At 44.5% G+C, this 24,754-nt stretch overlaps 2 protein-coding genes across 16 annotated transcripts in view; one reads left to right on the top strand and one right to left on the bottom strand.

Annotated features, from left to right (window-relative positions):
* The window catches only part of DNAJC1 (DnaJ heat shock protein family (Hsp40) member C1), a 196,437-nt gene extending 184,399 nt beyond the window's left edge, over nt 1-12,038 (top strand). The window contains exons 10-12 of the mRNA XM_079106341.1: nt 1,814-1,862; nt 7,510-7,934; nt 10,211-12,038. Of these exons, the coding sequence (XP_078962467.1) occupies nt 1,814-1,862; nt 7,510-7,934; nt 10,211-10,279 (543 nt within the window). The 3' untranslated portion in view covers nt 10,280-12,038. The remainder of the gene's footprint in view (nt 1-1,813; nt 1,863-7,509; nt 7,935-10,210) is intronic.
* An 8,150-nt stretch (nt 12,039-20,188) lies between these two features.
* Nucleotides 20,189-24,754, bottom strand: part of MLLT10 (MLLT10 histone lysine methyltransferase DOT1L cofactor) — a 175,290-nt gene continuing 170,724 nt past the window's right edge. For 5 of the 15 annotated variants that reach the window (XM_079106308.1, XM_079106307.1, XM_079106311.1 and 2 more), the window contains one exon: nt 20,675-23,543. In XM_079106308.1, the coding sequence (XP_078962434.1) occupies nt 23,499-23,543 (45 nt within the window). In that variant the 3' untranslated portion in view covers nt 20,675-23,498. Of the gene's footprint in view, nt 23,544-24,525; nt 24,653-24,754 lie in introns of all 15 variants that reach the window. The other 10 variants (XM_079106306.1, XM_079106305.1, XM_079106303.1 and 7 more) reach the window with 6 other exon arrangements.

Consider the following 24,754-nt stretch of genomic DNA (forward strand, 5'->3'; position numbering starts at 1 on the left):
AAGCAAGGTCATCTGCAGAGAGAGAAGTTTGGGAATGAAATGAGTATTTCTAAGCAATATTAAATTTTTTCTCTATTTCTGCCCTTTGTATGAATGGAAAACAAGTGATTTACTTCATTTATAATAGGGGTATTTACTGAGCCTTTAACATCTGCCAGATATCATGCAAAGAGTTTGTTTCAATTTGAAACATCCATAAGAGGCAAGTGGTATTAGGAATATTACCCACATATTAAAGAAGGACTACTTGTGACAAAAAGAGAATATTGCTCAAGGTTTCCCAGCTAATAAGAAGTGGAACCAAGTTTGATTACCAGTCTACCTAACTTGAAGCTCCTAACAATCATACTTTCTGCAGTTTTATTTTCAAATTTTATTAATGCAGTGAAATATGTTAGTTCAAGAATATTTGTGGATTAGTGGAATAGAAAAGCTTACAGAAATAGTTCATGTATACAATAGAATATAACTTTAATAAAGTCAGTATTTTAAATTGAGAAAAGATATCTTGTTAGAGATGCATTGAGGCAAATAACTTCATTTAAACATTTTTAATTTTGGCCCCATTTTTTTAAAAATATAGAAATCAGAACAGCAGTTGTCCATGGCAGAGTAGAAAGAGGACTTTCTGGAGTAATAAGAATGTTCTACAATTCGGGAAGTTATTGACTTAGATATATTTTTTAAAGAAACTCACTGAATTGTACATGTAAAATCATACGCTCTGTAAATTTTCTCTTTGAAAAGGGAAATGTATGTGCGGATAGATCTCCAAGACATTGTTAAATAGAAAAGGCAAACTAGAGAATGAAACATACAATATAGTACCATTTGTTTAAAAATAAAGTAGAAAAGAATTACCACTAAATAAAATGGGGGCTGGGGAGATAGCTCAGTCGGTAGAGTGCTTGCCTTGCAAGCACGGGGCCCTGGGTTCGATCCCCAGCACCGAAAAAAAAAAAAAAAAAAAAAAACTACTTTTATGAATCCACATTCATATGTAAATGAATCATGATTTTGGGGTCCAACTGCCCCACGCCACCAAAAGATTCTTCCACTAGTGACACTGTTAAAAGTTACATAATCTTAGGGTTTCTAGGATACATAAAATGTTATACTGTGACATCATTAGCATAAATGATGATTACTGTAGTCACCAGAGAGAAAAGACAATTTCTGGAAAGTCTAACTTAAAAAAAAAAAAAAAAGGAAAGAATGAAAGAAAGGAAGAGATGAAAATGACTCAGTTGTAGAATTTTGAAATTAAAATGTTTCTTTTGATTTCATTCACTATTTTAAACATTTTCCTCATAAAACTGTGCTTTCTGAGATAATAGAAAGTCTGAAATTATCTCCAAAGATTTTGAGAATGCCTTTCAAAGACTGTACCACTGAGACACATCTTCAGTCCTTTTATTTTTATTTTGAAACACAGTCTTGCTAAATTACCAAAGCTGGCTTCAAACTGAAAGTCTTCCTGCCTTAGCCTCCCTAGTAGATGATAGGGATGCTACAAAAGTAGCATGTTTTAAGAGGCTGCCTAGTATAATGGGACTGTCACTCAGAGGTAGTGAGATGATTTTGAGTTCTTGTTCTGTTTTTTATTCTGCTGAATAGATGGATATTTAATTTCTCTGGGCCTCAGTTTCCTTGTTAGTTAAATAAGTACATTGGACTGATGGCTGAGTGTCTTGTAAGACTAAGATACAATGAACCCTGGCTGTTCACATGAACCTGACATGAAATCAGTCACTCAACCTGCAAGGCACATGGAAAGTAAAGTTTTTTTTTGCTTTTCTTGTTTTTGAAACAGGTGACAACCAAAGCCAAGCAACTGAAGGATTCAGTTACCTGCTCTCCAGGTGAGTTATGGCACCCACCTTTCTCAACAGAGTGGTTTCTTCAAAATAAGATAGTTTTGCCCAGTGAACTCTTATCAGTCTTAACTCTAAAAACAATTGAATTGCAGGCACTAATGAGCCAATCCTGCCCTGTATATACAGTTGGTGCTAAGAAGATATATTTAATATGTTTAAAGAATTACACAAATCTTGTTCTTCTCTAGTGTCTGTGGGAAGGGAACACCGTAGAGCCAGTTACACAAATTCACCACACACACTTCCGCACACTGTCCACCACGGCATACACCAGCATTACCCTTCATATGGACAAACAACTTTCGTGAGAATTTGTTTCTCAAAATCTGTGTCCTCCAAGATTAACTGGAATTTTATTAGACTCTCTATACTCAGTTTAGAACCAGGAAGAAGGTCCCTCCTAAACCTTTTTCCAGCCTACCTCAAATACACATTCTAGAAAGAGTAATATAGACAAGCCAGGGATTAGCAAACCCTGAGATCTCCAAATCACCCCAAAAAAGGATTCCACGTGGCGCTCTCCAGGAAAAAGGACATGTCCAGGTACTTTTCTACCGGTGAAGTTATTGGTCTGGACCTGGAGGTAGAGCTAGGCACTGGATGCTGTTTGAGAGCAGTCTGCCTGCAAGATGGTCTCCACCAGTGTGTTCTTGAAAAGCACTGCAGCTTAGAAACACACAAGTGTTCCTAGATCACTGCCGGAGGGGCAAGAAGTGTTATGAAGACGACAGGAAATACGTAGTTGAACATTTAAAGAAGCTCTGAGGTGACACCTGTGTTTGAGAGAAGAGTATGTTCGCCCTTTACTGTCAGTAACACCAGAGGCAGCTTTGTGAAGAGAATAGATCCTGTGTGTGACTCTCAACTGGAGAGGAAAAAAAGTAAAACCTATGTGGTATTTGGCCATATCCAAATATCCTACAGCTCTGTAAAATACCGTAACTAGTTCTTGATCACAAGTATATTCACTAAACTCTATTTTACTTATTATTAAAAGGCTTTGAATATCCAAAGAATTAAAACCAGGCATAATGGCCCATGCCTGTAATTCCAAGGACTTGGGAGGCTGAGGCAGAAGGATTGTGAGTTCAAAACCAATAAAGATGTAAAAACTACAATAACATTATTTAAAAATGGGGTGCTGGGGATGTGGCTTAGTGGTTAAGCCTGGGTTCAATCCACCGCCCCCCCAAAAAAAATCCAAAGAATTTTGAAATTAAAATGTTTCTTTTGATTTCGTTCACTATTTTAAAGATTTCCCCATAAAACTGTGCTTTCTGAGATAGTAGAAAAGTCTGAAATTATTTCCTTAGATTTTGTGAATGCTTTTCAAAGACTTTGAGGTAGAAAAGTTTAGAGATATAAAGCTGGCTAACAGGCCACAAGGTAGAAATAACCATCTGCTATAGGTGAGAAAGAGTCAATTCAAGTATTTGGTCTTTTCTTATTAGGGTCACTATAGTGCACATGGAAAGAAATGCCCCTTAATAGAAACTAAAGAAAATAAAGATAAACAAAAGGAAGAAAATAAAAATTACATGATTAACCTACCCATTGATGTTATTTCTTCAGAATTTTATATAATATTTTATAAGAATGTGACCATAACACATGACTTTGTGTTTTTTTCACTCCATATGCCATATTTATATATCATCATTTTTAATGACTACATAGTAGTCCATAATATAGATGCATCATATTTTTTCGAAATTTTTTTAGTTGTAGATGGACATAATACTTTATTTTTTTTATTTTTTTACATGGTGCTGAGGATCAAACCCAGTGCCTCACACATGCTAGGCAAGCGCTCTACCACTGAGTTACACCCCAGCCCCAGATACATCGTAGTTTATTTAACAAGTTCCTGTTGTTGGACATTTTGGTTCTTTACTCTCTTGTGAAGAGCCTGTTGCCCAGGCTCAAACTCTTGGTTTCAAGCGATCCTTCTGCCTCAGCCTTCCAAGTATCTTGGATTGCAGGTGCATACTACCATGCCTGGCTTTCTTTTTTTTTTTTTTTTTTTTTTTTTTAATTTTTATTTTTATGAAGTAAAATAAAGTTATAAAGTTATCTCCAATGTACATAGGAAAAATGATCCTTTGGAGTATAGAAAGACTACATTAAGATTTTTACCAGTTTTTTTGGGGGGTGGGTATTGGGGATTGAACCTAGGATACTATACCAATGAGTTACATACCCATTCCTTTTTTGTTTTTTAATTTTGAGACAGGGTCTTGTTAAATTTCTGAGACTGGCCTTGAACTTGCAATCCTGCCTCAGCTTCCCAGGTTCTGGGACTACAGGTGTGTGCCCCCACACCCAGCTTCTACCTATTTTTATTTTTATGTTAAAACAGAAAGGAATTAAGCTTTCTCATATTTAATATATGTAAGGTAACACTCTTACTGTGTCCATTATAAAGTGGTCCTGTTACAAAGGACACTGAGATTTCCTAAAAGAAGAGTGGAAATTCCACAGTGCTTACAGGTAGGTTGGGGGTAGTCTTAGCACTCATTCTTTCACTTTCAAAATATTTCAAGAAAACATCTGGTCAGGTGGATTTATGGATAGCCCTAGAATCACGGTGACCCTTTTTAATAGGATAAAGAGAAACCATGTGATTATTTCATATTACACAGAATCTTCCTAATATTTTAACAAAGTGTTTTAAAAAGATAAATTTCACAGTTTTTTCATTTAAAAAAATCTAAATTTGGTGTCAGATATTAAAATTCCCAGTGCTGCAAAAACAAAAAACAGATGTTTGAAAATAGTTGCTTTTATCAGTTTTTTTGTGGCCAAAATTTTGTGACTATAAAAACTCTCATTTTTACAGATTAAAAAATGTTGACTGACATGGTGGCACACACCTATAATCCCAATCACTCAGGTGGCTAAGGCCTGAAAGATCTCAAGTTCAAGGCCAGCCTCATCAACTTAGTGAGCCCTGTCTAAAAAATAGTAGTAATAATAATAATAGTAATAATAATAAATTAATAAACATGTTCAAAGTAGGATTTTAACCTGTAAATTCTTCAAACAAAGTTCATTTGTTAAAATATAAGTGTGTAACACCTTCCATTTAAGGAAGATTTCTGTGAAAATCCCTATAATTTGGATTTCAAAAATGAATATGAAAGTCTACTAAGAATAGCCAATAGTATGCTACACTGCCTACACTGAATATATGTATGATGTATGTTGACCATTAAAAATCAGACATCAAAATAAACAGAATTTGGAACTAACCTGCCGATTTAGTATTTTACCCAATATTAAACAACTTTTAGTCTCTTTGTTTTTAATATTAATAATATTTTTGTGATAATGCTTTGTTTCACTTAGTATTGTTAGAGCTGGGCACAGGCCCACACCTATAACCCCAGCGACTCAACTCAGGAGGACTGCAAGCTTGAGACCAGCCTCAGCCACTTAGCAAGACCCTAAGCATCTTAATAAGAACCTGTCTTAAAATGAAAAATAAAAATGAGTGGGGATGTGGTTCAGTAATAAAGCACCCTGGCTTCAATCCCCAATGCCAACAAAACAAAACAAAATTTAAAAAAAGATAGGGGATGTAGCTCAGTGGTAAAATGCCTCTGGGCTGAATTTCCAGTACGGAAAATATATGTATTTTTTAAAATGTTTAAATTTTATTTATTTATTTATTTAGTTAGTTAGTTAGTTAGTTATTGGTGATTGAATCCAAGAGCACTTTACTACTATGCCACATTCCCAACCCTTTTTACTTTTATTTTGAGATAGGTTCTGGCAAAGCTGCTGAGCCCATGGCCTTCAACCTTCTATCCCCTTGCCTCAGCCTCCAAATCACTGGGTTACAGGTGTGCACCACCGTGTCCAGCGTCAAATAATTCTTGACAAATAATAAAATTTACTTCATATAGCATTTAAAAAAATTTTTTAGATAACTGCTTCTCATTTTTATCTTCAAATTGATTTTACTTTTGTGGGTATGCTTCATTGTTAACATTAGTAATATATTAATATAATTTATGAATAAATAAATATGTATGTGTTAGAACTGTATATTCAAAATGTTTTACTGATGGAACACATGATCAGAAAGTATGGAGAACATGCTTGTGAACTGCTGCTTTTTTGTAGCAATAAACAGCAGACTGGGACCAACCTAAATATCCATCTGTAAGGAATTATGTAAGTAAATCATGACATACCCACTCATAGCCACTAAAAATGATGTGACTGTACATGAGCTGATATAGAATAGTCTCCAAAGAGTGTACTGCCACAAACATAAAAAAGGGGAGGCAAAGACAGATATGCAGTGTGTGCTTCACTGGTTTATTTCTGGACATTTATACTCTCAACACACATACACTCTCTCTAACCCCATCCATTACTGCCTTGGAAGAAGGACCTAGGAACCCAGACAGAGAGTGTTTCATTGTATTTCTGCTTATACTATTTGAATTTTTCAATTACATACAGAAATTCCTTTTATTTTAAAACTAGCTAACAAAACAAATAGAAGGAAACCATCACTTCAAAAAATAAGTAAAATACTGCCTTTTAGTAGCTAGATCTTCTGTATGGTAGATAATCATTTCCTCAGGAGCACCGCCTCTCAATCAAAATAGTCACAAGTAAATATATTTCAGGATTTACCTACATTTGACAAATTGTCCTCCAGAAAGGTCACACCCTCACTGTCTGATATTATAACCACTAGCCACTTAGAGCTGTTTGAAATTAAAGTTTAAATTAATTTGAATTAAGTAAAGTTTGTTTGTTTTTTGTGGTGCTGGGGATTGAGCCCAGGGCCTCTCACATGCTGTGCACGCAATCTGCCCCTAAGTCACATCGCCACTCCCCAGCGTCAAGTGAAGTCACAAACAGTTCCTCAATAGCATATCAAGTGTCTCACAGCCACACAGAATGGTGTACTAGACGGCCCAGGGATAGACCAGTCTTTTGCTCCCTGTGCCAGTGCACGATGCACCCATTTCCCTGCATCTTCACCAGTACTAAACACTGTCATACTTTCTCAGCTTTGCCAACTTGATAATTGAAAGATGATAACATGTTTCTTCAGTTTGCACATCTGTAACATTTATTAACTATTTGCATTTCTTCCTTTGTGAGTTAACTTTGTAATAAAAATTTTCTTTCCATGTTTAAGAATTCTTCTAATAGCTACTAGACTAATTTACTCAGATGCATGCCAGAGACAGCATCGGATAAGTCTTGCCTGATTTGTTTTAGTTATGCTAATAAATATAATGAAAACTCTGGATTGTAAAGAATGTCCTTCCTTACCTGATAAATATCAGGTTGTCCCTTCTCAGAGAGATCCTTGTGTTGTTTTGTCGTGACCTAACTCTTTATATATCTATTATCCCTCAGAGCAAAGATAAGGAGAGAGTTGGAATCAGATAAAAGTGGGTTCAAATCCCACCTCCTCTGCTTTCTGAGATTTTCCTCACCTGTAAAATTAAGCTAACGATATCTGTCTTTCTAGATTAGTATGAAAAAATGAGGTGTGCAGAATGTCCAGCACACTGCCTGGTGTGTGGGAGACGGCTCCTGTTCCACTGTGGCCTGGGTCTACTTCGCCTTATCGATTGTGTGGTGTGGCCTTTTTTCCTAGGAATGGTCAGACTCTCTGAACTCAGATCGACAGTTCACAATTCCAGGCCCATCAAGATGACTGTGGCCTTGCCAGACGACATCATCACCCAGCGAGAAGATGCAGAAAGGGTAGTGGAGGAGGAGGAGCAGGAGGCAGACCCTGAAATCCGGCCTCGGAGAAGGAAACCGGTCAGGTTGTTTGCAGCAGTAACAAAGGTTGAGCCAGAGGAGAAGTTTAGAGGAAAGAGGCAGAAAGACTTTGATATATCAGAACAAAATGAATCCAGTGATGAGGAGAGCCAGAAGAAAGAGAGAATTCGTGCTGCAGAGGAGCCATGGACTCAGAATCAGCAGAAGCTGCTGGAAATGGCATTACAGCAATACCCAAAGGGAGCTTCTGACCGCTGGGACAAAATAGCCAAATGTGTCCCAGCTAAGAGTAAGGTGAGTGAGTGGGGAGGAAGGTGCCTGTGTGCCAACATAGAATCCCACCGACATGGCTGCCTTCACGTACCTACTTCATTCATCTGATACATATCTATCATCAGCTGCCTGCTGTCGGGTTTACCATTATCTTCCAGTATATTTTTTCCTTAGCATATGACTCTGGGCATTTGGTTAGTAGGTGTACATGAGGTCAAGATGCTAAAATTTAGTCATTATACAGACCAGCTGTTTTTTCTCAAAGAAGATTCCATTTTGGAACGTACTTTACCTCTAGAACCTGCCAACTTCCTTGAGAATTTGCTCCACTCAGTCAGGCATTTGAAGGAAGCGTGGGCTGGCTAGTAGCATGCTCACCACAGAAGCAGCAGCCAAGGCCAAGGGTCATGGTTGGGAGTAGGATGGTTCATAAAATCACAGGACCCTCTTTGCTTTTGCCCTGTAAAAGGTTTGAGACCGAAGGGACACGTGGGGCAGAACTACCTTGCTATTATCAAGGTAACCATCGGTTCTGTGATGGTTGTAGCACCTGGCCACCCCCGGGCTCTGAGGCAGTGCTCGCCCAGGTGGGTCAGTGCAGAACTGACATCTAAGCCTTGACTTGCCCTCTGTAACCTGCGCTGTTTATAATTGACTTCTTTTCTGTTTACAGCTCTTAGTATTTGCTAAAGTGTACCTGCAGGTCATTCTCAAATAAAAACTCAGAGGAGAAGGGGTGTCTCCTACAGACAGACAGCCCCTGCCCCAGGCTTGGTGGTCTCCCTGCTGTGGGATCTGACAGTTTGGAGCTGTAGAGCTTCAGGGTGTGATCTTTTCAACATGCCCTTTCCCTACACACACATCTCCTGGGGTGCTCACAGTCTGAGGCATCAGGAACACTGAGAAATCAAAAGAACCAATCTCTAGTGCCTTCTGTGACTATCACCCAGTAGCCTCTGGGCACACTGATGCTCATTTACATTCTTATTTTTTTTTAATTGAAATTCTATGTTGGAAAAATCTAGCTTGTGGCCATGCACGTCCCTGAGTGCACAGGTCTAGTTATCTATCACCCACTTTGAGATGATGAAGTTGAGAGTTCCTGGGGAGAAAAATGAACCATTAGCAGTTGATCTGTTTGGGAAGCACAGATTCTCCCACTCTCTCCAACTGGTTTGCCAGAAGTAATTATTTCCCCTGAGTTTCTCTCATGTCAGTCAGGACACCAGCATTTACGTGTGTGATGAATTGGCATTGGCTGGAAATAAAGGAGCTGGAACCGTGGATTCCTTGGGACAGACGCTCAGAAACTCGTTGCCTGGGGGCGTTGGAGGCTTCCCTGTTTTCAACCAGGAAAGAGCCGGTGTTCCCATTAAGCCTTGACTTTAGGAGCAGGTCCAGGAGTGGGCTGCTCCCAGCCTGGCTGTGGAGTGAATCTAGGGCCCATGGCAGAGCCTTGCCACCTCCCAGCTCAGGGCTCAGGACCATGCTGTCCTGAGTTCTGTGAGCCCAGGGTTCCGTGCCCTGGGCACTTAGGAACACATGGCTGCTGAGGATAGGCTGATCTTTTAAAGACCATAGGTGAGTGGCCTTTGCAGATGCGGGAAGAGCACATCCTGGAGGATACTGCACAGCGCTGCCATGCTGCAGACCCTCTCCCTGGCCAAGGCGCCCGGTAAAGTCATCTGCTCTAGAAAGAATCACTGACCCTGGACCCTAGCTTAGCAAAGACTAGTGTTGTTTGAACAGAAACAGAATGGATTCTGAAAAGTACCTGGGGATCAGCGTGAGAATGATGAAGTCACTGACCATCGCCCCAGTTCTGCTTGAATCCCACTCGCATGTGTGACGCCTCCAGGCCACTGAGCTGAGGCTCCTCACTCTGTAGCCTGGCGGGTATGGCCGAGATTGGCACGATAAAGCGTTTCCACACCCTCCACACCAGAGCTCCCTGAAGGCCAGCGTCCAGGGACTGGCTGCCATGGCCCACCCAGGAAGGTCTCAGAAGCCCCAGGCCTAGCAGGTTGAAAGTCAACTCATCATAGAGATAATACCCCACAAGCAGCGGCCGTGGGCCCCTCGCTTGGGCAGGCTGGCTTGCCACAGGTTTCTCCTCCACCTGTCCAATGCAGCTAACCACGTCTGCCTTGTGACCAGCTGGGCCTGCCCAGAAAGTTCCAGAAGGGGCTAAGACAAGGGAATGGACCCCAGGCCTCCTCACTAGCACTGGGCTGCAGCCTGATGATGTAGCTGCACACAGGAAATAACTGTTCTGCCTCTTCTTTTTCTTCCTGCAGGAAGACTGCATCGCTAGGTACAAGTTGCTGGTTGAACTGATCCAAAAGAAAAAACAAGCTAAAAGCTGAATGTTCTGGAAGATGATGTTCATGTTCATTTTCCAAAATGAGTATTTCAAAAATTTATGCAGAAATTTGCATTTTGTACCTCAGTATTTCTATACGTCACGTGCCTTAGTAATAAATAAATAAATAAATAAATAAATGATAGATGTGCTACATTGTTTAAACAAATCCTGTGTTAAGGGGGGAAAGAATTTGGGTGTTTTGCACATTATTTCTCCTCACTGCAAAGTTTACTTTGAGGGGAATGTTTCAAAAAACTATGTTCTAGCAAGCAGGCATACATGTTTTTAAAGGAACATATGCATGAACTAGTATGTAAGAATTCAGATTTAATGTGTTTCTCTAAAAGGCACAACATTTAAGCCAGGCACGGTGGCATATGCCTGTAATCCCAGCAGCTCATGAGCCAAGGCAGGAGGATTACAAGTTTAAGGCCAGCCTCAGCAACTTAGCAAGACCCTAAGCAACTTAGTGAGACCCTGTCTCAAAATAAAAACTAAAAAGGGCTGAGGAGATAGCTCAATGGTAAAGTGCCCCTGGGTTCAATCTCTGGTACCAAAAAAAAAAAAAAAAAATTATATCTATAGCTAGATAGATAGGCATAGCAGTTAATGTCTTTTTGGGGATTAAGTAACATGATGAAGTTGCTTAGAGACAATAAACCATCTGACTGGCTAAGAACAAGAGGAGGTTATCTTAATTAGTTGTTTCTCTATGGAGTGGGGAAGTCTAAATGAGAAGTTTGGACTGCTTGGTAGAAATGCGTCCCCGACAGGTAGAATTGCCAGGGAACATGCAGAAAGGTTTTAGGTAATGAAGGAACTGGATTCTCTGTTTCAAGACCTAAGTTAAAATCACCATTTTCTACTGTTAACTTCTATTGAGGCTGGTCTTATTGTTCATGCTGGAACTGTCGCTGTCTTCTGAGCATTCCTCCTTTTTAAATCTGTCCTCATCTGCTCAGTGCTTGGACATAGTTTGATAAAAGCAGCATGCCTGAACTTGAAAAGCATTAAGATAACCAGAGCACATTTCAGGGAAATGGTGTGGTAAGATACCTACAAAGGTGTCACTCTTCTTGGAGGATTGAAATGAGGCTACAGTTTCCTGAAGGAAACACTGGGGGACAGAGGTCACCACTGCACTTGGTGAGTGTTTGTTCACAAGAGGACATGGTGCCAGGTAAGCCAGCCCTGAGCCCCTCCCCCAGAGCAGATGACAGGAGAGGCCTCAGGTGTCCGCTGGCCCGGGCGCCACACAGCTCTGAGTGGAAGTTGTGGGGAACTCCCACCTCAGAGGCCGAGTTGCCTTGTTCCAAAAAGAGCAGGTGACCAGCTGTTTTGCTTTTCTCTGAACCCCTGAGCTATGGGGAAGCTTCCTTCAGCCTCAGCTTCCTGGGGAAAGGAGGCTTCATCTACCTAGCCAGGAGGGGAGAGGGGACAGGACGTTGGCACGCAGTAGTGCTCAGATGCCTTCTTCCCAGTAACAGACCAGGGCTGCCACATTCGTGGGGTATTCTCAACAAGGGCCATTACTTAGTCTTTGGAGGGCGAAGCCGAAAAAAACTGCCAAAGGCCCCTCGAGGACAGTCACTGAGCTGCACAGAGCAGCACTCCAGACAGCATCCCCAGAACAAGGCACTGTCTCTCGGGCCTGGGCCTCTGGTTCCTTTGTAGCCCTGCTGTCTGTGCCCATGTCTGTTTGCAGCCAGACCCCACTGGAGGGGGGAGAGGGGGTGCTGGCTCGCCAGTGTCTGCTGAGCTGTTACCTTAATTCCTCATCTGGAAAAACAGAATAATGGTAGTTGCTGCCTTGGTTGTTGGGTGATAAATGAGAGAATCTGTGTGAAATCTTGAATACATGGCCCAGCTGGCCAAAAGCAGCCAGTATTGTTTGTGTCTGACCATCCAGGCCTCCAACACCATCATCTTTGTGTGACTGTTGACACCATTAGCAGAGCTGATGGCCCAGAATCACGTTCCCTCCATCTCTTAGTTCTAGCCTCGGGACCCAGGGGCCCATCCTGGGTCGCCGCATGGGCTCACCAGGTCTGTGAAGTCTTCTGGGTCTTGGCTGTGTCATTTTCTGGGGCGAGGTCCTAATCATCCACTAGATGCCCCACCATTGTCTCACCCGAAGAGGGCAGCGCCTCTGCTGTGATGGTTATTCTGAGGCAGCAGGAGGCCAGTGTGCACAGAGGGCCTGAAGCTGCACCTCAGTTTCACACCCCAGCTTGACTGCTGATGACCTGGGACCTGGGCAAGTTACTTTAGCCTCTCTGAAGTTTGCTTTTGGTAAGTAAAACACAGGTGTTAACATCTGATGGCCACCTTAGTACTAGCAAGAAAGGGGTTGCAACCAAGTTGTGCCAGGTGGTTGGATTAAGGTTTGGAAAGGTGTGTGGTTCCTAAGGAGGCTAGGGGTGGAGGTCGGGCTTAGCTTGGCAGCTGAAGGGACGGGTAAGGCCTGTGGCACGGGACCCATCCCATCCAAGGTCCCCACTCCACTCAGACCCAGCAGGTCTAGAGCTGCAGATGGCAGATGTCTGTTTCTGTTGGGTTGTTTGGACAAAGCACTGGGCAGGCCATGGGCCCTGGCTCCCTTTCTCTCCCATGCCACGCCCGCTGACCAGGCATCTGCTCCTGCCCAGCCTTCAAACAGCCAGGCCAGGGGCTCTTCAAGGGCTTGTCTTAAGTCTTTATCCTTCAGTGAGGTGAATTTACCTTCCCCATCATGGGCCACATCTTAGCACTACTGTTTTTTAAACCACTGAGAGCACCACTTTCTAAAACCCACTCAATTCATCCTTCCTCATAAGACCCAGCTGGGCAAAGAGGCAGGCCGCCCGCCACTCCCAGCAGCGGGCGAGCGAGGTTCTCTCCCAGCTGTGCCTTAGAATGCTCTGTCAGGGGACGGGGTGGGAGTGGTCATCAGGAAGATTTTCAGGTCATCTGATTTCTTCTGTGAAATTTGCTTTGGGAACATGTAGACCTCCTGCGCTCCTCGCTGTGACTGGTCCACATGGGCCTGGGAAACCTCCTTGCCCCGCCAGGGCTGTGCAACTGGAATATCGCAGTCAATGGTGTTTGCAAACTCCCGTCTCAATGTTAAAATAAAAAAATTGATTTTCCACTGGAAAAGTATATGGATGCCATTAAAAAATGCCTCTTGCCGGACTTTTCCTTGACATGTGCCACTCCCAAGACCCCTCTGAAGTAGAGGACTGAGGAACTGTATGGGAGCAAACGGGTGGCCCCCTACTTAAGTCTTTAGGGTTGAGTTACTGTTCATTGAGCAGATCAGCTTTTTCCTGAAATTCAAATGGTGACGTTTAAATCACGATGTTCCTTATACACAGGGAGGCCACGTGGCCCATGGTGTCCAGGACAGTCCCGGCTAGGGCTGCACAGTTACCTGGCCACCCTGTGACTGGGGTATTGCTAAATGACGGCCACTCCCAGAAGCCTGCAGATCCTGGAGGGATTCTGAACTCCCCAGAGGAAGGGTGGCTGAGCGACTTCAGGTGTGTTCTGGTGTCGGCGCCCCAGGAGGGGCCGTGGCGTGCTCATCTGACTCCCAGGCCTTCCCAGGCAGCCCTCGCTTGCAAGAGACCCAGAGACACACCTGTGGCAGCACTGCCTGCCTTGGCCTTCACCACCCCCAGCTAGACACCATCTGGTGGTCTCAGGTCTTTTAAGACCCATGTCTGTCTCTGGTGGATAAGATGAGGCGAGGCTTCAGGATAAGAACTACATGACTGCAGTGACTTCATCTGGTCAAGGTCAGTCAGTAAAATTGATACTTCATCCTAAATTGTTAAGCCCCATGGCCACCCCAGTTAATGGTCCAAAGCCAACGTCCAAATAATGACTGAAAAATGATGAGTGTGTGTAACCTCATTTCTGAGTCTGCAGACACAGGTGGTGTGCCAGGTAGGGGTCACTGGTGGCTTCACAGCCCAAACCCGAGGTTGTCAAACAACAGCCTCTGAATTGCGTTGGCCCTCAGGGTGCCCATGGCCTTTCTGGGCCATTTGCCAGGATGGGGGAGGCTCTCCAAAGTCCTCTGCAGGTTGTAACCGTGGTTGGCGGTGGCCCTGGACTGAGGTCTAGGTGGGGACTGGTCTTTCTAGTCGTAGCAGCAGTGAGCAGTGCTTGTCCTCCCTGCTGGATGGCTCTGCCCTGACGTCACCTGTGGCCAAGCTGAGCAGGGGCAGGGCAGAAGCCCACCTGCTGTCCTGCTGTCATCCCAAGCTCCGGTGTGGGTGACCGTTGGCCTGCAACCTTGGATTTTATTCACGTGGGAGCTACGTGAATATGCCATGAACCAAGCAGCTGGTTTTCCTGTGGCCTGGGTAGGAAGAATGGCTTTATGTGGAACAGAGAGGGTGCTCGCCCTCCCTGGGGCAGCCACAGAGGGCAGTCAGGGAAGCAGTGCCTGCAGCTCCCCTGTGGAGAGCCGACGGGGCTAGAGACAGGAGGAGGGCAGCCAGTGCTCCTTCCTCCTGCCCTGCCTGGGACATAGCCAAGAGCTGGCGCCTGGGCCAGAGAAACACCCACAGCTGCGGCAGACTGAAGGGTGCACAGACCTTCTGGAAACACCTCTCAGCAGGTCAGGCTACCTTCTCCCGTGAACCTCGTTTCTGTCACATGCAGGAACAGCCACAGGACTCATAGTGCTGGAAATGTTCTGCAGGAAGGCGACTGCCTGCCTCTTGCCTTTGCTACCCACACCAAGAGTGTCCCCCGACAGCGCCTCCTGGTTACTTCCCAGGTTAACCCAGTGAAGCCCTTTAGAACACCCTAGTTTGGGAGAACGGAACCCACTAGGTTGGGGCGGTGAGGCTGAGTCGCTCTTTTATGTCCTGCATCCTGGGTCATGAGGAACGTGAACAGCCCCCATTGTTTTCTCATGACTCAAAAATATCATGTGACGCTGAAGGTAAGTTAACCCTTCCAACCACACCCTCGCGGCTCCAGTAAGACGTCACCTGGTGGACAGCAGGTGGCCGCGAGTGCCGGGCCCTGATCCCCTGTTCCAGAACTCGCTTACAGAGCCTCCCGGACCTGCCCCATGTATTACGCTTGGGGCTGACCCAGTGTCAAGGGAGCGGAGCGGGAGGCCCCTGGCCTGGGTGCCAGGCCAAACCTCCGCCAGCACCACCGTGCCCTAGAGTCGCTTGGCCTCTGGCAGCTGAGAGGGCTGGGAGGCCTGGCTTCCCCGTGTCCGTCTACCCATGTTATCTCTCTGGTGCTGCTCGGCCACATGGTGCTGGCCTTCCATGACTGGTCCAGAGGGGTCGATGGCACACTCCCTGCACCGCAAGGACGGGCCTTGTTTCCTCTCTGACCTCCTAGCGGGCACGGCTGGCAGGCACAGCACTGGAGAAAAAACCCTGCCACCAGGACTCGGGACGAAGAGCCAGATGAGGCGGTGAGGTCCAGCCAGAGCCACTGTGCTTACAGCTGGGATTCCTGGTGACTTTCCAGAGCCGAGGATGCCTTCCTCCTTGCCATGCTGCCAGTACCCTGGTGGGCTGGGAGGCCAGCCCGGGGTAGCCTGGCAGAGCCATGCGAGGGCATCTGCTCATGCCTTACCCTGGGGGCAGCCAGGCCCTTGCTCTATCGTTTTCCTGGTCTCGTTGCAGGGCGAGGAAGGGCCGTGGTTTATGAGGTTCCAGCTCTTGCTTCTCTTCACTTAGACCAAGAAAAGTGGGGAAGCTTCGGCCCAGCAGAGCATCCCTCATACACCCCCAGTATAATCCAACAGCAAGCATTTAAGTCTGGGTTTATAGCGCCAAAGTGTCACACTGGGATGAACCACAAAGCTGTCCAAGTCACGGCTGCAGAAGAGGCTCTCAGGAACCGTGCTGGCCCTCCAGTGAGGGGAATGAGTTCCAAAGAAAGGCAGGACCAGGAGCAGATGTGGGGGAGGCCAGGTGGGCTGCCCGCCCGCCAGGCTAGGGGGCCTTAGACCCCCAGCCACAGGAGCATTTTAGCACCACTTTCTGAGTCATGCCCCTGAGGCTCGGATGCCTCAGTCCTGGGCAGAGAGTCCCTGACAGTGGGACTCAAACACTCAGGAGGTACCACTGGTTGGCCAGGGGAACGGCTGTGTTAGGCGAGGACCATGCCAAGAAAACACACCTCGTTTTGTTCCAAGAATCCTACGGAGGAGTTCCACTGCAGAAAACCTGCAATCCCAGAGACTCGGAGGCTGAGGAAGGAGGATCCCAAGTTCAAAGCCTGCCTCAGCAACTGAGCAAAAGCCTCAAGATAAAAAATAAAGGGGGCTGCAGATGTGGGCACTGGTGGGCTCAACACCCAGCACCGCAAAAAGAAAGTAAACACCTTTCTGTGCTGCTGGAAGGAAATGGGGTCAGGAGTGCTGGGACAGGAACCCCGGTGCTGACAGAAAGCCAGCGAGCAAGTGCCTGACACGTGAGACCAGGAAAAACACCGGATCTAGATCCATCAGTCAGAAACGGAGAAAACCAGACTTGGTCAGCCAAAACCGTGAATTTCTTGCTTTCATTTGAAAATTCGGAAGGCACTAGCATCAAAATGTTAACTACAACAGCCGGGAGGGAACTTCTGTTTTTGCAAAGAACTGAATATGGCTCCCTCTTCCAAATTTGTGTGTTGAAAAATCCCCGCTTCATCTGGTGATGAAGGTGATGGTATCAGGAGTCTGGGCCTTTAGGGGGCTGTTAGGAGGTGCCCCCATGAGTGAGGTCAGTACCCCTCTGAGAGCCCAGAAGGCCAGCTCAGCCCTTTCTGACACAAGGCCCCTGCCGTCTGGAACGGGGCCCTTCCTGGCCTCAGCACTGGCCTCAGACTCATGGCTTCCAGAGCAAGACCAGTCTCTCTCGTTCATGGTCCACTCGGTCTGCGGCGTTTGGTTACAGGCCAGCTGACGCTGCGTTTATACCTCACCACGCATACCCGTGGACACGGTTAGGAGACACCAGTCTCCCCTTGGCGACTCTCTACTTGCTCTTTTGCCCTTGTCTGACTCCTGCGCCTCTTCCCACCACCAAACTCCTGTTTCGTCCCGTCACGGTATGTCCAAGCACTACGTCCAGAAGGCACTTTCAGGATGGACCTTCAGTCCCCGTGTGTCACCTTTCAACTTTGCTTAGTGTCGAATTCTTGGGGGAATGAGGTGGATGTAAATAAAGGCTGGACTCGCCTTCTTTCCAGGCGTTTCCTCTCTGCCTTTCCAAACCCCGTCGGGCCTTCCTCCCCTCCACGCTCCTTCGGCCCCAATGGCCTCACCTACCCTCACCCTACAGTAGTCTCGGAATCCACTTTCTGGGGAGCTCCTTGCTCTAAACGTGAACAGTATCATTGTCTCTGTCCAAGAAACTGGTGCCCTGCTGAGGTCCAAACAATCCGCAGCACAGACTCGGACCTCTGCCCCGCTGGGTCTCTAGTCAAGAGGCTGTGACTCTTGTTTAGAGCTGGTGTGTGCACTGTCCCCCCAGAACCAGGGACACCGCTGTTCACTCCCTTCCCCCAACAGTCTCCACCTGACGAAAACAGCTCCTTCCTTTCCTGTCCTGTCACACTCAGTGATCGCTGTGCCCTAGGATCCCAAACTTGCCACCCAAGTTTGGCCCCCAGGCCCACCAAGGTTTCTACTGTATGTTGTGTGGCAGTTCCGGGGATGGAGCACCAGGCCTTGGGCATGCGAGGCGAGCGCTCTCTGAGCTAGAGCCCCAGCGTCTCCAGTTTCTTCACTAGTTCCTCTCCAGTCCCTGGTGCCATCAGGCCCTGACTGCAGTCTGGGTGTGCTCTGTGGCCACAGCAGTGTGGCCACACTTGAGCAAGGTCAAGGTCTGCACCGCGCCCACCCACCCCACTGGCTGCAGCTCACAATCACTGCAGAGCCGAGGACGTCCCAGTTCCACTGCGGCCACATCCAGGTCTTTGTTTCTAGTTACCGCTGGCGCCTGGGACAGGCACAGGGCGAGAACAGGGTAGCCTAGTTCCACTGCAGCGAGGGCAGAACTGCTGGGGGCTGACTCCGGGCATTTGGGTTGCGCTCATATCAAGACTCATCACTTCCTGTGGTTCCACGGTTAATCTGGAGGGGAGGCAGTTCTAGGGTTTTCAGTAGGCACTTCCTACCTCACGTGCCTCAGGTAATTCCTGTTGGTACCAAGTCACGCTCTCCAGTGTGTAACCACTTAACCTTGCTAAGCCTCACATCCCTGATCTGTAAAGTGGGGAAAATAAAAGGTGCTTCACAGGTTTGTGAAGATGAAAGATGAGGCACTCAAAGTGCATAACACATGCCTGGCTCATCACACTCCAAGTCCTTGGTAGCCGTCTAACAGTTTCCTGGACCACCTGCGTGGCAGCCTTCCAACTAGAAGCAGGAGAGGGCCACTAGCCACCCTGCAAGAGAAGAAGGAACTACAATTTGCACCAACTAATAATGCAAGGCCCAGAATTGCGTGCACCTGAAAGAAACCAAGTGTCGAGAGTTGTGGCCAAAACCTGAAAACCGAACTGTTTAAAGTTGCTTCTGAGATTTGAGTTTCTGGCAAAGACAAGACCAGTGAAGAAGCAATAACCTGGTCTGTTATCTGGACTCCTGTCTATGGACCCCAGACCTAGACGCTTAACACATCTGTCTTTGGACTCTGCCCCTCCTCCTTCATTTCCCAAGTGTACGGCCTTGTGCCCTGCGACCTTGAGTGCTCCGCCATTGGCACCGTAGAACTCATCACCTCCATGACCTTCCCTACCACCCCACAACACCTTCACAGCACCTTCCAACCTCGTCTTCTGGACCTGACATCAGGTGACGAGTCACACCTGACTCCCAACCCTTCCCCTCTCCATGCCTGATCCCCAGAAGTCCCTCCCATAAAAGGGAACATCCCTGCGGTGATGTCCATGCTGGTGGAAAATGCACCTTTGGTTCAGAAATTAAGTTACAGAAAAATTTAATTTCTAAAGTCTTTCACGTATATCACTTTACTGACAAAAGCAGACCTTACAAATACTTTGTTTAGGAAAAGCATATGAAAGATAACATCTGGAATTTAGATACATGTGTGCATCTTACATGAACGTTGCTGGGAGGGTGGAGGGAGTGGGAAAGTTCACTTTTACTAGTTTTCAACTTCGGGGTGTGGGTGGTGCTGAGGATGGCCCAGCCTGGGGCATCTAGGCCATGCTGCATCTCTAAGCTACACCCCTGGCCTCACATTTTAAAAAGTGGTTATGATCCCAGGTATGGTGCACAGCTGGAATCCCAACCATTCCAGAGGCTGAGGCAGGAGGATTGTCAAGTTTGAGGCCAGTCTGGGAAATTCAGTGAGACCTTGTTGCAAAATAAAAAAGGGTTGAGGATGTAGCTCAGCAGCAGAGTGGCCCTGGGTTCAATCCCTAGGTACCACAAAAAGAGTTAACTGCGAGTACCTAATGGTATCAGAGTGCCTGTGTCTGTTCTAGAGTCAGAAACTGGAACTCCAGACCCCCCAAGCAGCCAGAAAAAGTCAAGTGCTTGAGAAGGACCAGTCCGAGACCACAGGAAGGATGTGTGTCCCTCACCAAGTGAGAGAATCTGCTCAAGGGAAGGGCTGCCAAACTTGAACTGTTGGTGAAGAAAGTGTCAACAAGTCAGTCGAATGAAATCCACATTTCACAGGAATCTTACAGAACTGTACACATTCAGTGACAAGGTATGCAAAAGACATTTCCTTTGATGCAAATAACAGCTGGACTGAACTTTTAACACAAAAAATAATTTTAAAAATAGACCCTCCTGGGCTGGGGTACATGTGGCTCAGTGGTGGAACGCTTACTTGACACATCCAAAGGCCTGGCTTCTATCCCCAGCACCACAACAGAAGCAATTTTTAAAAAAGATTTCTAAATGGGTATAGAAGTCACAGCTACTTGATTTTGAAAGGCCTACTTTAATTTATACAAATAGATGTTGAAGATCAAACACTGACATCAAGTAAAACAAGTGAACGATATTTGAGATTTCTATTCAAAAGTACACGACCCACTTATAAAAGCAAAATTCCATTTCCTTGCAAGGCACCTTTCCGATAAAATTCCCAGGGGTTATCCTGCCTGTCTACAGAGTTCAGGGATCATTTCTTCCTTCCCTCCTCTTCTCGGTGACACAGAATTGAGGAAACAACTTGGTGGCTTGTTTCTTTTGGCCTTTACTCTTAGTGCTTGATCTTGACCCACAGCACAGCACATCCCCAGGCCCAGTGCAGAGGCCATTCAGGAACCAGCCAATTCAAGCCCCTCCCCTGGCTCATGGTTGGCCACTGAGCAGCAGCTCTGCGGGCACCTCCCCCAGCACAAGGTTCACATGAGAGCCAGCAACCCTAGCAGCCAAGCCCACCACACAGGGCCATGAAAGCATATGAGTCACACTGAGGAGCTTCTATCCATGAGGGCCAGAACAGAGAGCATGTTTGGATTTTTCCGGTGGTGCTGGGGATGGAACCCAGGGCTCACACATGCTCCAGAAATGCTCTACCACTGAGCCACATCCCCAGCAAGGATACACTTCTAAGAAATTAGAAACTGCACAGCCAAGTAGTATTTCATTTCTTGTCAATTACTTGGAGAGTCCACAAATTAAAGAAGGAAATAATGGATGAGTCAACTGTCAGTCTAGCAGAATATTATTGTTTACCCTTGGGAGAATCATTCTAGAATCAAATGATTTTCATTTGTGTATTTAAAAACTCTCCAGGAGCTGGGCACAATGGCACACACCTGTGATCCCAGTGACCTGGGAGGCAGGAGGATCTCCAGTTCAAAGCCAGCCTCAAAAGCAAAGCCCTAAACAACATAAGCTAGGCCCAGTCTCAAAAATAAAAAGGGTCGGGGGATGTAGCTTAGTGGTTAACTGCCCCTGGGTTTAATCCCTGGTACCAAAGAGGAAGAAAAAGAAAAAAACAAAAATAAAAACAACCTCTTCAGGAACCTAAAACTCACTCCTTAATAAAATTAGGAACCTAGAACTAAGTTTTTCTTCTTCATTGAACTCTTAATTACTAGAAGCAAAATACATAGATCAGTATATTTTGATTCAATTAAATCTGGGATAAAATCTGAGCATTTATATTTTTGAAAAATGCCATAGGCAATTCTGATGATTCTAATATCTAACCCAAGAACCACTAACTAAATCTATTTCTTTTTCAGAAAATCCCCTTAGTTATAAGCTAACTGTTTGAACAAGACAAATTTAATCTTTACTAAATATGAATGCTACTTTACCAATGGGCTATAATGAGTGATCTCATCTGGAGTTGATTTTCCTTTTATCGCCACTGAGGTGATGTCTCTCTTTATTGCATTAAAGAGAGTGAGTACACTCCTCCACTCCTCTCCTGATTTTCTACGGTCTGAGTATGTAGTTGCCTTGCGCTACACACAGTTCTCACCGTATAAAACCCGCTCATGGAAAGAGTTTAGGTAACTCTGAGGTGACGTTCTCCAGATCCTCCCAACACAAAGCCCACCCAGGACTGCTGGATGCACTATGTGCTGTTGCCCCTACCAAACAAGAATGGCACAGGGTTATGAACATTATTAAATTTTATTAACAAAAACTTTGTACATTTTTAATACATGTGGAATTTTACATCTAGGTAAAATAACAACACATTCAAAATTTACCATTTATACAAATTGTTACAGAATAACAACCAGTGGGTTAAATAAGTAAAATAAACCACACTGATTTTTTAAATTATCTACAAAAGGCTTGACTTTCTTTAAAATTCCCCTGAACATATAAAAATAAATTAATTTTACTTTTTAATTAAATCTACCAATTAGAAATATTACAAATCAAAATATCAATGTTATCTTATGAATTTTTCACAATACAAAACAGATTCACAAAACCTTATTTACAGAAATGAGGTAAGAACTGTGCAATGTTTAACCAAGAGACATATTGCAGAATTAACATGTTCTTCCAGCTAAGTACACAGTGGAGGTCTAATTACAGCTGGGTCTTTTCCACTAATAATTCACACATTTAAGAACAGATCAATGATTATGTCCCCAATTGTTAATTTATTACTCTGCCGTACTGTCACATCAAGAGCATGGCTACCTGAAGTGGAAGGGCTGTAATATGGGTTTCACCTGCTTTGGGAACTGTATTGTGTGTGTGTGTGTGTGTGTGTGGTCAGTAATGGGAAGCTGCTTTAATAAAACAAACATATATTCTTACAAAATCCACTCATTTTCTTGTGACTCATTAGTGGGTAATACCCAGGTACTGGTTTGGCCTGAGCTATCTACAGTGGCATAGAAAGTGTTCAATAAAGGCAGAAGCACGGGGAAGGCTGCTGGGGCAAGTGCTGTTCCCTCTACTCACAGGGCTGGCTGGCTGGAGATCTGCTGTCTAGAGCCACTTCCACCCAGGGAGGTGCTAATAGGCACTTGGTTAAGACCAGACCCTACCAGCAGTTTCCAGAGTAGCCTCTCTTTCTGAAAGAAATCTTTCACTTTGAATTGATCTAGTTTCCCCAGCAGCCTTAGAACTCAAGGTCTCTTTAAAAACACCAAATAAAAAGCATTTGGCAAATGAAAATTACCTTTAGCAGAAGCAGACATTACCATCCTAACTTGATTACCAAAACTGGCCAAATCTCATTAGAAAGGCAACTTTTAAAACCAAGTTTGCAGTAGATGACCTATATAATTGCAATATTTAATGAATAAAAACTCCAGGAAAAGAAAGTGGACAGTTCCTTGAAATTTAAGATCTGACTTACATAGAGCAAGCACAATGGAGCTCAAATAAGAGATCATATTTCATATGCCAACTTGTACAAGACCATGTAGCTTGTAAATAAAACAAGTCTTTAGTTTTGCTTTTTGTATCTAATGTATAACAAAACTAGTTGTGCACCAACTACATTAAACTTTTCATGTGTCGATAAACTCATTGCATGTAATATTTCATTGACAAAAAGTTATTAAATTTTCTCTGAAAGTTCAAAAACGTTTGGGTGGGGGTTGGGGAATGTGGGAATTCCATTTCAGTGCAACAAAGCAACAAGAAAATTAATCAAAGCCTTACAAGAAAGTCCTGGGCGTCCTCTGTTGTGCAGTTTCTTGTTGCATTTCTTCATAGCTGTAGTCAAGGACTGCAGCAGCAGCCAGATGAAGTGCCAGAGCAGCAGGATAGGCAAGTTTTAGATGCTTCTCAAATGTCAACTTTTCTCTTGAGCTACAGGCCCAGTTTTATCACTAAGTCTCTGCAGTTAAAACAAACGAAAATATCAGATGCATTAGCTGAATAAATTTTGAACAACACTTGAGGTATCATCCTCCTAACTGAAATGGTAACAGATAAAATGTGGTTTACGGTTATGCCTTTTCTTCAGCAAGCTGGCATGGCCACTTTTCAGTATGAAATAAAGCCATGAATGTAATAGTAAGTACTTTCAAAACATTAAATTCAGCAGTATTCCAAGACAAAGAGGCAGGGTGCCCATCTGTGGGATAGAACTCCCAAGGCAAGAACGCGGAATTCACCCACCCAAATCAACTTTAATCGGTAACAGGATATTGTGCATAATGAGGTTTTTTTTTTAATGGATTAAGAAAGTCATAGGCTCTGATCCCACATTTGCTATTTGTCCTTTGAGCTTTAACCTCTTTGACTCTCCTTTTGTTATCTACAAACAAGTGCAGTGAAATCACATATGCCATATATCTGATGAAGACGCCTGGGCACGCGGCAGGGAGAGGAGAGCATCACTTCCCAGCCCTGCTCTCCTCTACAAACTGATCAGTAATCCGTTTATTTTTATATTTATTATCATGGTTCTTCCACTGAAAAACACATCTCATTCTACATAACTCAGGAAACATTAGCTTATAATTCACTTAACACAAAAAGAAAAACTAGTGAACAAGAGTGGAAAAAAAAAGTACAAAAGTTTCTAAATTAATACAGAATCTCTGATATTTCCCATGTTAGCAAAGCAATGGAGAAGTAACAAGGTTTGTGATGACAGTATTCACAATCAGGAAGTTGGCAAAACAAGAAGACAAACAAAAAGCATTAAAGAGTTAATGAAAAACAATCATCCTGTATTTTCAGCCAGTTCTCATTACTAAATAAAAACTAAAGTTTCTGAAGACTAAAAAACACAGTAAACAGAAAATTTTCAAAAGTAATGGGAAATAGCAAACACTGCGACTTTCAACACTTTTATTTGCCAAGTCTCCCACCTCATTCTTTCCCTTCTTCCTTTTCCTGATGTCCAGTCTCCATTCTATATCCCAATATCCTTCATCTAACAGGGTTCTGCCCTCAACTGGACTTTAGGGGACACATTTATACTCCAGTAAAGTAGACCTGATTGAAGGGGAGAATTAATAGAAAGAAACAGCCTTAAAACGTGTGCCATTGTATGTACAGCATACTGTTCCTGCATCCATTTTTAATTTATCTTAACTT

The sequence above is a fragment of the Sciurus vulgaris genome (genome assembly GCF_902686455.1).
Source record: "Sciurus vulgaris genome assembly, chromosome: 12".
Taxonomy (NCBI): Eukaryota; Metazoa; Chordata; class Mammalia; order Rodentia; family Sciuridae; genus Sciurus; species Sciurus vulgaris.